Here is a 12,912-nt window from a genome sequence, read left to right on the forward strand (position 1 = left end):
GAAAAATTTCCAGAGGTACCGGCTCAGGGATCGAACCCCGGACCTCTGAGGTGAAGTCCAAGTGTCTAACCAACTGAGCCACCGAGGCTCTTATTATTATTAGTTATTATTATTATTATTATTATTATTATTATATAATTACTTGAAGTATGCTCCATAATGTAGAAGCTTCCTTAGATAATCACAGAAGACATTGTCCAAAGACATGCATCTTGGAAGCCCATAGACGCCTTGATGTTGTCCGCCGATTGATACTAAATTTAACATTGGAGGATCCGGACACCGTTGAGCTAAAGCTCTCCTAAAAATTTAAATTCAATTCACTTTTTATTTAATTGATAAACCAATTTGTTTATCACAATTTTTCTGAGAGAATTTTTCATGTTTTAATTTAAACCAACTATATTTTTAAATTAAAAATATATCCACATCTTCTTATCAAAATTGCGACTCGAGAATTGCTTTACCTATAGTATTAAAACATTAATAACAATTGTAGTATAATTAATAGTATTCGAGTATTAGAGTCAAAATCCTATTGCAAAACTATTCACTAAATTTAAAAATATAAATTTTCTTACAAAAATTGTGATCCTTGTGAAAATCCAATAGCATTGTATCCATTTTTCAATGATTCATCATTGGACAATATTTCACAAGCCTCTTTTACTTGGTCATTGGCGTTTTTGAAAAAACTGTTCTCCACATCCTAAAAAAGCAATAACATTATAGATGAGTTTTATAATTTAATTCTAATAATTGCACAAAAACGTACATTCCTCTTTTCTGAAGAAAACGAAAATTATTATCATTTTTTAAACAAACCTCTATTTCATCTTTTCCAATTCTAATTGAGTGCACGTTAACTCCAGGAATCTCATTCTCGAGAATTTTTTTAATATACCCGAGACTAAATGAAAAGCAGCAACTGTCGCCTAAAATAAACAATTTAATTAATGCGTGAGTAAGACTTCTTTTTATCATAGATGTCTTTGTTATTTTTTCCCGCAAAAGTATTTATTCACGCCAATCGAGGCTGTCACAGTTCAGAATAAAAAGGCGCGAAAATTTAATTTCATTTGAAAATAATTGAACGCGTAATGTAATAAAAATGGACAACTCTAAAATGTATTTCCTCTTTTGTTCGGTTTCTTCCACTACGAGAGAAAAATGGTCGTAATGCGGTCCACGACTTGGCGAACCCCAGGTTGATACTCAGGCTTCTCTATTGAGACAATTTTTATTATTAAAAGTTTAAATTATTTTAAATTTAATAAAACACATTATTAATATAGATTTTAATTTAGAACAGAAACAAAGATTTTGCGTCCCGAGTCAGTCAAAATCTGATCTCGGAAATCGATGGTGTACGCGGGCTCCCGGGTCGCGCAGTAATACATACGTCTCTCGCTCAATCTTATTCTCATTCTCACTCACTCGTTAAACTAATGAAAGCTCGAATTTGTATCCTCAAATTGACCAAAGCATGACTTAAGTATGATCTAAGTCTTAATTAAACATGTTATTCAAACCGGGCCTAGTTCGTTCCCCAAAAAACTTCTATTAACCCTTAAAGTGCACGTAGGGTGTTTAATACCCGAAACAATTTTTGTGCTCTCAAAGACATTACTTAATTTGAAAACTTGAGTATGTGTCGCCATCTACCTTTAATTGAGATCACTAATTGTGAGTTAAGTAGGTTAGTATAGTTTGACAAGCGTCAGTATACGCACAGTAGCTGCTCAAAGTAGACCTTACAAAATTCGTGGGTATCGGACACCCACAGTACACGTAGTGAGTTAAAAAGTGTTTTTGGAGCAAATTTTTTCATCGTGCACATATACATCATGGTGTTCCTTTAACTAAAGTACATTATCGAATGTGAAAAAAATAATTTATTTTCATTATTTAACACTTTTTTGTGTAGCAGATGCCGTATAGTCTACGACCACGCTTGTTGCGCTTCGTTGTGGCACTTGCCTGCCCCCAATGTGCAACCGACACCGCGTTGGCATATGTAAGGAGTGTGCGTGACTGGAATGAGCCTAATACTCTTTTTTCTTTTATAATCAATACTTTTTTTACTTCCTTTTTTCATTTTTTGTATTTTTTCATCATTTTAATTATTCTTTGGTTTGAAATAAATTGATCAAAATGTGTGAGGATTGATGTGTTCTTTTACCATAAAAATTGGCACTTCATATTTTTAGCTAAAAGTACTAAAAATTACGCGAGATACGATTTTTCAAGTGAAAAAATCAATTTTTTACATTCTCATTAAAAAAAGGTATTAGATTTGTTAAAAATTTGAGGCCCCCCTCCTTTTTGTCAAATGTCCACGTTTTGAGACACCCTGAATCCGAAAAACAGGTTTTCACAAAAGTGTGTGTCTGTGTGTGTTCTGTAGATTTTTAGTTTGTTAGCATGATAACTTTCGAAAGAATTGACAGATTGGATTGGCCTTAGGTATACTCTTTTAGTTTTCAGAAATAAAGGTCAAGTTCGTTAGCCAGCCATTTTGGATGAAAATTAAAAACGTGAGCGTATTTTGAAAATTTTTGAGATCACTTTTTTCAAAAATTTTATGCACGGATATTCATAGTATTCAAACAGACGAACAATTTATCCTAATGACTTTTTTCTATAAAAGAAAAATTCACCAGAGTTATAGCATTTACAAAATTCAAAAAAGCACTCGAAAATCACCATTTTAAGCTAAATACCGCAAGATATGGAAAAAAGTAAAGAAAAGAAAAATGTTTATTTTTTAATGCCCTACAAGATTGTTTTAAAAACGAAAAAATTAAAACAAGAGTTTTTGGCTTCGTACCTAAAGGAGTGCCGCACATTGGAAATAAAAATGACTTGTTTGGTTCAGAATAACAGGATAATGGTTAAAATCGCTTAAGTTGCATGAAATAGCATTAGATAAAGGTATTCCAATATTGGACAATATACAAAAAACATTGTCAATTTGACAAATTATTTGTTGAACAAATTTTTTTCCATGGTTATAATAATTTGTTGGTCAATATTATGATTTTTTAAAACAAATTTAAAAAAAAATTTTCTATTCAAACCCTCGTTAATCGAAGTTTTGTGGGTCACAGAGGTAGGGATCAATTTTTATAAAACCAGCAGAAGTTGCAGTAAAATGTTTAATAACAAATTTTCTTGAAGAATGCGCATTGTTTAAAAAGAGAAAATGAAACTATGTCTGTTTTAATATCAATCCATGTTATGAATTGTAATAATATACATTTATGAAAATAATATACAAGTTGAGATAAAAATTCCAGTGCGAAGCACGAGATACGTGATGAGAATGTATTCGTTAACGCCGAAAGAGCTTTAACAAAACAGAAGTCAATATCAGAAAATTACTGTTGTCGATTTTTTGACTTTTAGTTTGAAAAAATCTGTGCACAAGTGTAAGGAATATACAAAGGCCGAGCGCGAAGCGCGAGAACCTATAGTCTCGCGCCCGAGGCGCGCTCAAACTTGCGAGCGAAGGGAGCCGCGTGCGCAGCGTGCCATGAGAAGGCGCCCGCGGAGCGGACTGATTGTTTCCGTTATTTTTCTTTCAAAATTTATTTTCGCATAATTAAAATGAATAAATAATTAAAATACTCACTGTATAATAAAAAAAGATATGTTAGAGTATATAGGATTAAATTGTTGTAACAAAATATTCAATAGCGGATGAGTAATTAACGTTTAAAGTCGCTCGGGTGTCGGATACCCGCGATGCTCTTAATGATCTGTTTACCAACGATGCACTTCAAGGGTTAAACACGTTTCGTCGACTTAGGCTTAAATCTCATTTCACGCTTCGGTATCAAAAATGTCAAATAATTAACGGTAGAAAAATTTATGCTAAATTTTACAGATTTATGCTGCCAAAATGCAATGCAAATAATAGCCTAAATTGATTAATAAATAATGTTTTCTTTATTTATTTAATCATTCTACACAGTATTTTTAAGTTCATTTCGTGATTTTCTAACCCCTTTTCGAAAATTCCCATTTTAAAGCTTGTTCAAAGCACGTTCTTTTCTTCTCATTTTCGCATTCTAAACTGAACTAAAAACAAAACCTGAAACAATCACTTTTCCAGAAACACGCGCAAAAGGTAAAAGTAAACCAAGTATCGAATTAATAAATTCCTCTTCTAAATCTATTAAATTTCGTAAATCTTATATCTTTAATCTTTTATTATAGAAAGAACTTACTATTTCTAGCAATTTGAAATTATTGTGTTCATATTAAAATTTCTCACGCTCAATTGTACTCCCGGGAGGTGCTGCCTCTATCGGGCTATTACAGTAACAATGAACAATCGCCGATTGTTACAACGTTGTAACAAGCGGAACTCTATTAGGACGCGAAAAGTTGGAATATTTAAAATGTTAATTTTAAAATAGGTCTTTAACTTTTTATATATATAAATTAAAAATTGGCGAGTCCGTTTCCACAATTAAGGGTTTGGAAACCCAACTCCAGCGATGAAATCCTTGATTGGAAATCTTCTTAAATAAAAATAATTAATTCAATTTAAGGTTAAAAAGAAAGATAATAAAACTGAAATTTTTATTACTGAATCAATAAACAAATATTTTATTAATCTTGATTTTTAAACTTTATCTATACAAACTTTAATTTAATATCTCGAGATAACTAACGAACGAGCCGCGGCTGTGTACCAGATTCTTCTGATCCTTTACTTTATCGTTGGGATCTTCGATGCCGTCGCAGCGGTCCTCAGCTTCCCCCACATTTCCATACATTCTTTCATTATACATTGGCCCTAATCCCTACTCTAAAAGTCTATATTTTTCCTTAGCCTCCGAAACAGCGACTCTATGTCGACGGTTCGAAACTAAAATCTAAATTATACATCCTGCTGTCGAAAGTTAATACTTCTTTCGTAAAATGAACATGATGCTAAAATTTAATCTTAAATATACATTCGTTTACATTCATCATACTAGTCTTGACATTTTATTTACAGAAAGAATGCTTTATTGTTAAAGATATTTCCTTTCTCTTCATGCCGACTGTTGCTTTGCCAATCTTTTCTCGAAAGACATTTTATTCAATTCAAATGTACTCGCATTAAATTTCGTTTATTTCAAATTGTAAAACCGCGCATTTTATGATACCGATGGTGCTGTTCGTAGCGGCAAGGATGCGAATTATATCTGCTCATTATAACGCTGGCACGCTGCCGCCATCTCTTGGCATTAAAAAGAATCAGTCAATACTCGGAGAACCCCAGGTTTATTATTTTTAATAACTAATACATGAACTATAAATAAGTGAATGAATATTTCGTACGGGGCCACCGATGACCCACACTCGTTGCTCAATATACTATTACATCATTATTTTAAAAGTCGCCATGAATAAAGTTTTAACTGTTCCAATTTGAAAATTTTATTCTAAAATTGATGACGTCTGTTGTGCGAATTAAATAAAAATTTCTATGAACATAGAAACGCCTTTTAACTCCGCTGGGAATCGAACCCAGGACCTCTCGAATCACAGGTGAGTTGAAAGGAGTTTCTGTTTTGAAACAAAGAATTAGGGACAAGAATTATAATTCTGAATTTGATCCAGGTTTTTTTCAAATTCTCTTTTTCCAAGTGAGAATTTAAACTATTATTTTTCAAATAAGAATGTCAAACTTAGTAGATTAAATTTTTTTTATAACTTTATAAAGTGCTTATAAATGTTTAATTTATAACAATTTTTTGTTATCAAATACTATTTCAAAATAAATGACATTAATTTTTAGTATGAAATCATTTTTTATACTAGAAACTGATATACAAGAGCAGGTATTATTTTAAACTCTCCTTTAAATAAAATAAAAAAAGAGAGAATTTGGAATAATCTTTTTTAAAAATGAAAGAAGAACTATGCATTGTGTGAAAAAATAGTATCAAGACAATGTTTAGATCTTTTTGAGATGAACCATTTTGCTTCTTGAATTTTTTTTTCGTAAGTATAGTTTTGCTGGAAAATGGATTTTGAAATTTTTTAAACAGAATTTTCGATGGACAAAACCAGAACCGTTAATAAAAAAAGCTGAATAAGGAAGGCGTCCTTTCCTTTTTAATTAAAAACAGAGTGCCACATTTAAATGATTTAAAAAATGAATCTTTTACCTAAAAATTTAATTTTTCCATTTTTGATTGACATTTCTTTCAGTTAATTGAAAATATAGGTATTTTGTTAAAAAATTTATTTTCCGTAGACAATTAATCTTCTTGGTTAAAAAATAATCTTTTTTCTCGAAAAGTCATTTCCTTGAATGAATATTTTACTACTTTTTGGAAATTCTTTTTTTTAAATATTAATTCTCTTGACTAAAATTATAACTATACCATTTTTGTTTAAATCTTTACCTTTTATTTTTTTTAAATGAACTATATTTGGTTAAAAATGTATTTTGAGACGTCGTCTTTTTTTTAATTACCCTTTTTTGTTAAACATTCAACTATTGGGATAAAAATTGATTTCTTTAGATTAAAATTATTTTTTGTTTGTTGATTATCAATTTTTAATTGAAAATTTAACTATTCTCTTTTTGGTTAAAAATTAACTACATTTGATTAAAAATGCATTTTGTTGTTGAAGATTCATTTTTTTGGTCGAAAATTTATCTCTTTTATCGGGGATCTAATTATTACTTTACAAATATATATATATTTTTTTGGTTGAATTATGTTTTCAATTAAAAATCTATCTATTCTATTTACGGTCAAAGATTTATTAATGGTTGTTAAAAAACTTAATTAATTGGCTAAAAATTAAAGTATTTAGTCCAGACCTTGTATTTTTAATAGTAAATCTTCTTGATTAAAAATTTTTGTTGTTGGAAATTAATTTTTTAAACTGGAAATGCTGTTGAAACGAAAACTTATAAACTTCAATGAATTAAAAAGTTCAAAGCTTCTCAGTTACAAAATAAAATCCATGCTTTCATTTTAAATATTCTAAATTGAAGAAGTTTTTATCAATTTTAAATCAGAAACATTACTATTAATAAAAAAAGCAAATAATATTTTTAAGTCACTATGAATAATTCATTCTTCCATTGTTATTTACACATTAACATTCAATACAATATAATGATGACTTACAAATTTAAATTTGTGAAATTCAGACGATTCAAGGGTTTCTAATTCAAACAATTCAGTTTATAATTGTTTAGCTTGGAATTTTTGATTTGCATTTATTAATTTTATATCGACAGTCAAATATTGCTAAATTTTCCAAACTGTTATTTTTTTTTTAATTATAAAATTACAAATTGAGTGCGTGAAAGATGGAATATTTTAAACTTAAACAAATTTTTAATAAGATGTGAAGTTTGGCATTTAAAGTTCTTTAAATAATAATATTTTTATTTGAAACAATTCAATTTTGAACATTGAAATCTGTGCATACTTTAATTTTGAATATGAGTTTAGAATCGTCTTATAAAGTGAATTATTGTTAAATTATTAATATTCGAACTACAGTTTAATTAGAAAATCCTTACATTATCTACATTTACAGTTGATGAACTTAAAAAGTTTTTAATTAAAAATGTTCAAATTTAAACACTTTTCATTTTTAAATCTTTCAAGTCTTCCAAACCTAACTTTAAAATTCTTTGTATTGGAAATTTTGGCTTCAAAGTAAAGAGCTAAAATGGAAACTTTTGAAACTATAAGATTTTAGAATTAGGAACTGCAAATTAAATGAGTTCATAATTAAGAAATTTAACAATCGAACTTTACATTTATAAAAAAAAATTTATTCGAACTTATTTTAAATTTTGTAATACGAAATTCGTAATATTTTAAGTGATTGGATAGATTTTTCTTTCAAAGTCACAGTTCAAAAATAAATGAATTGTCATTTCCCGGCTTTCACAAAAAAATCCTGCTTTCTCGTTGAAGCAGCCACTTTGATTTTGTATATTTATTACACTTTTTTCATAATTTTCAATTAATATTTCTTTTATTGTTCGAATTTCCAGAGAAAAATGTTAAAACTTCAAAAAGAATTTGCATGTACTTAGGTATTTTGCAAGCTACATGAATCTCAAAACTGGCAACCCAATTATAATATCAGTTATTAATTCGTTTTCAACTGCATTTTTATAAAAATGCTTCATTAACCTTATTTTATATTTTTTTATCAATACAGATGATTTAATATTTATTTAAAAAAAGATTTTTATACTATTCCAGCTGTTGATTTTTCCCTTTTGTGCATTGTTTTCTGCACTTCAACTACATTTTATCTGGCAAATAGTATGTTTTTCCACCTTTTTATTCAGTAATCCGACACCTGGCACATCTTTTTCATTTAATTTTACATTAAAATTTGGTATGATAGGATAGATTTTAACGAAAATATGCTCGAAACGTTTGCATGCCCGTGAATATCTTAGCCGGAAGTAAGTCATTAGTGTGGAATAGTCCTTTTCATTTAAGAGCGGAAGTTTAGGCTCCGCCATGACACTTAGCGGTCATTTAAAAATTCAGTACTTTTTTTTTGGTAAAATGTACACTATCGTACTAGTCTAAGAGCCGAGGCCGTTTTTGGCGGGTTATTAGGTAACGATTCTGCCACCGTTTTCCTGATTGTTGAGAATATACTGATCACCAAATGTGGCTTCTCCAGGAGTAGTCCCGGGGAGGTGTTTAATTACTCATTCGAAGTTGTAAAAAAAATGATTAAAATAAGTCATAGGGTAACGGCTTAACCTTTCTGTGTTGAATATCAAAACAATTAGACAATGCTCCGTGCAATTGGCAGAACAACAGGCCGGTGCGGAAGGGGGGGGGGGATCAGAACGATCTAGAGGTGTAAAAGAATATGTCATTTCAAAGTTATTTTCTAAAACCCAAATTTTTTGTATAACATTCTACTCATTATTTAAAACATATATTCGAAGAGGCAGAACAAAATCTCGGGGATAACATCCTAGCAAAACATCGGGAACTGCCCGGTTGTGACATTGGTCATTGTGCGTCGGTTGACGGCCCTGATACTGCGAACAGAGTGGCGTAAACTATATCTCTAGTTACGCTACTGATCGTCTTCCGAGCACAAGTGACCACTCTGCTAGTCTGCTCGCAGTGTCAAGGCCGTTAACCAACGCACAATGACCAATGTTAAAACCAGGCAGTTTGCGATGTTCTGCCCGGATGTTATCCCCGAGATTTTGTTCTGCCTCTTCGAATATATGTTTTGAATAATGAGTAGAATGTTATATACAAAATTTGGGTGTTAGAAAATAACTTTAAAATGACATATTCTTTTACACATTCAACGAAGAAAGATTAAGCCGTTATCCTATGACTTATTTTAATCATTTTTTTTACAACTTCGAATGAGTAAATAAACACCTCCCCGGGTCTACCCCTGGAGAAGCGACATTTCGAGATCAGTATATTCTCAACAATCAGGAAAACAGTGGCAGGATCGTTACCTAATAACTCGCTACAAACGGCCTCGGCTCTCCAACTATACCCAATTATAATGTAAAAGTGAAAGAAAATAATTTGACAGGTGCTCAATTATTGCATAAAAAGGTGGAAAAAATACCATTTGGCAGTTAAAAAGTTGGTTAAAATGCAGAAAACAATGTACCAAAGGAAAAAAGCACGAAATGCAATAAGCAAATATAAGTGTCGTTGTCATTCATGCTTGAAAAATTATCGTCTCTGCGCGCACATATCTTCACCCACATATCACTTTTACTGCATTTCGCGCAATTTTAAATATGCCTTTTAAGTGAATCATCGAGAATGTCACCCTCTCGAAACATTAAACAGGGTTTTGGAAATGTAATAAGTACATTCCAAGCAGGACTTGCACCGACTGTCACTTTTACAATTTCCAAAACAGCACTTCTTGTGAGCACCAACCTTTTTTCTTTTCAATGGATTTTCTCCTGGTGTATCAGACATTCCTTTTGTGGGAAGTTTTTTTTACTTCCAATTGTTCGAAATAGTTTTTTCTTAAATGAAAAGGTCTATACAGTATAATAAATTCATCTGGTAAATGTTCATATTTTTTCGGTTAAAAAGTAAGAAAATTAATTCCAGGAAAGTCTTAATCCGGATTTAGAGAGAAGATATGTGAGAAACTTATTTACCCATTCCATGCCAAAGGACAACTGGTATAGCTGCACTTGAACTTTGACTAGCATTTATTAAAAAAAATAGAAATACAGTAGCTTTGACTACAAAATACATTATAATAATTCTGATGTTTTTACAGTAAATTACTACGTGACAGATAAGAGGTTAACGAAAACAAAAATACAGCCAGAAGAAAGTCACAAACTTCCCACTGCTTTGATTGGCTACGATTAAATCGGAACCAGAAGTGATGAAAAGCGCGCAATTTTCAAAGTAAATTAAACAATAAAAATACAATTTTGAAGAACAAAATGAGGAAGAATTGACATGAATTAACATATAGCAAATATATTACATCCATATCAAAACATTATGAAATATATGAAAAAAGAAATATTTAGAAAAAATAAGTTATTCCAGTTTGTGTTTAAAAGTTACTTTTTGTAGCTGAAAATTCAGGTATTTTTAAATAAAAATTCGTCTTTTCCTGGTAAAAATTAATCCTGTTGATCGAAAATGCATCTCTGTGGTATATAATTCATTTCTTTATTCGAAAATTTTAGTTATTTTGTTAAAAATTCGTTTTTTTATGTTTTTTTTCTGGCTACAATATTTTGTTGACCACTCGTCCAGAGTTAATTTTTTTTTAGAGAATTAGATATGTTCGTGCTTGAAAATACATTTTCTCTTAAGTGAAAGATTAATCTTTTTTGTTAAAAACGTATGTCCTTCGTTAAATATTAATTTATTTTGTTAAAAATTGACTTGTTCGTTTGAAAACATTTTTTAATTTGAATGCTTAACTGTTTCATGTTAGACTTTAAATTTAAATTTTAAAAATTTAACACTTTTTTTGGAAAATGGATATACTCATTTAGTTAAAAATGCGTCTGTTTTGGTGAAATTTTTATATTCCACAGGGCTCTTCAGCGAGGGGAAATTCGGTCGCAAATACTTATTTACCACATGTTTCGTTTGTATCAAAACGGCCCTGTACTCAGCTGTAAGAGTGAGACAGAATTTTGTTGTGCTGAGTGAGGCGGCGTAGTAGTGGAAACGAAACATCTTGCAAATGTGTATTTGGGGCTCAATTTATCCACGCTGAAGACCCCTGATATTTCTGATTCAAATTGTATTTCTTTTCTTCAAAATTCAACTATTTCGTAGAAAATTCATTTCTTAGATAACACTTTTTTGTTTGGTTTGTTAAAAACTAAACTATTTTGTTAAACATTTTTGTTTGTTTCGTTAAAATAAAATTAAAAATTGGTTAAAAATTATTGTATTTTGTAGAAAATTAATGTTTGTGGTTGGAAATTTATCTTTATGGTTAGAAATTCAACTATTTGCTTTAAAATTCAGTTTTGCGGGTAAAGATTAATAATTTGAATTGAAAATGTGTCTTTTTGGTTAAAAGTTCCTCTATTTGGTTATAAATTTATTTGTTTTTGCAGAAAAAATTCTTAATTTTATTTCAAATTAATTTTTTTTGTCGAAACTTCATATTTTTTTGTTAATAAATTATTTACTGGGTGAAAATTTCATCTTTTAACTTGAAAATTTGACATTGTAGACGAATTTTTTTATTTATTTGTATTTTTTTCAGTTTAAAATTAAAATATTTCGTTAAAAATTCGTCATTATGGGTTGAAAATTATTTTTCTTAAAGAAAATATACTATTTCACCTTTGGTTTAAAGAATAAAACTTACGTTTTTAGTTGAAAATACGACTTTGTTGGTAGAAAATTAATGTTTTTGGATGAAGATTTATCATTTCTAAAGAAAATTATTATTTTTTTATTTGAAAATAAATTTTATTAACTGTACATTTTACTATTACATTTTTGGTTGATAATTGACCCTTTTTAGTTCAAAATTCATGTATTTTGTTGGATGGTAGTGCCTCTACGAGGATTTGGTAGTACAAGGAATTCACATTAGAGTAGAAGAGAAAGAAATAACGCTATCCTTACTCCAATATGATTTCTTAGTACCATTGCACACTTCTAGAGGCACCACCATCTGCTTGCCGGATCTAGGTCATACCTTTGGTCTAGGGTTTAAATTGAAAATCTTGAATTGCAACATGAGTAAATATCAGTAAATGAAGCCTCGATTGAAATAACGTTGTATCAACACATATTATGTATCCATGAACTTCTATGTATATGAAGTTTTCTTTTAAATGTGTCTCTATTCCGCGGAAGCACTGCGATCGTAAATTAAAAAAATTGAATTCGGAATGAAATGTCAAAATAGTCGATGTTATTCACTGACATTTACTTCGCATCAACCTCAATTTACCTCGTGAGTGTACATATCTAAATCTAATTTAGATTTTTTGAAGGATGCGAATAGAAAATTACATTCACTTAAAAGCTTCGACTACAAAATTTTTCGTTTTTTTCATTAAAATAAAGGGAAGAAAACTCTTAATTATCTGTGTAATTTAAATTTAAAGGTTTGTTTTTATTTTACTATAAAAATAATTTAAACAGTATGTTTAGTACAATTTCTGATAATTATTTATCACTCATTTATTTATTGTATTATTTTTAAATATTATATTTTATATTACCGGTTCTGGACGTTTTAACGTGTTGATAGAACTTTATTTCAGCCAAGGCTTTAAATAACAAATAATATTTTTCATTTACTGAATACTCATTTTATTTTTTAAACCAATGCTCAGATTATATTCAAAACCACCCACGTATCACCTTATCATAATAAAAAATAATTATTTTTAGTTATTAATAATAA

General features: G+C 29.7%; 1 protein-coding gene across 1 annotated transcript in view; it reads right to left on the reverse strand.

Annotated features, from left to right (window-relative positions):
* The window catches only part of LOC117171416 (palmitoyl-protein thioesterase 1), a 14,024-nt gene extending 3,679 nt beyond the window's left edge, over window positions 1-10,345 (reverse strand). The window contains exons 1-4 of the mRNA XM_033358719.1: window positions 10,163-10,345; window positions 826-935; window positions 582-709; window positions 143-301 (exon numbers count right to left, since the gene is read on the reverse strand). Of these exons, the coding sequence (XP_033214610.1) occupies window positions 143-301; window positions 582-709; window positions 826-935; window positions 10,163-10,262 (497 nt within the window). The 5' untranslated portion in view covers window positions 10,263-10,345. The remainder of the gene's footprint in view (window positions 1-142; window positions 302-581; window positions 710-825; window positions 936-10,162) is intronic.
* Between the last annotated feature and the right edge of the window lie 2,567 nt (window positions 10,346-12,912).

This window comes from Belonocnema kinseyi, chromosome 4 (assembly GCF_010883055.1).
Source record: "Belonocnema kinseyi isolate 2016_QV_RU_SX_M_011 chromosome 4, B_treatae_v1, whole genome shotgun sequence".
NCBI classification, from domain to species: Eukaryota; Metazoa; Arthropoda; class Insecta; order Hymenoptera; family Cynipidae; genus Belonocnema; species Belonocnema kinseyi.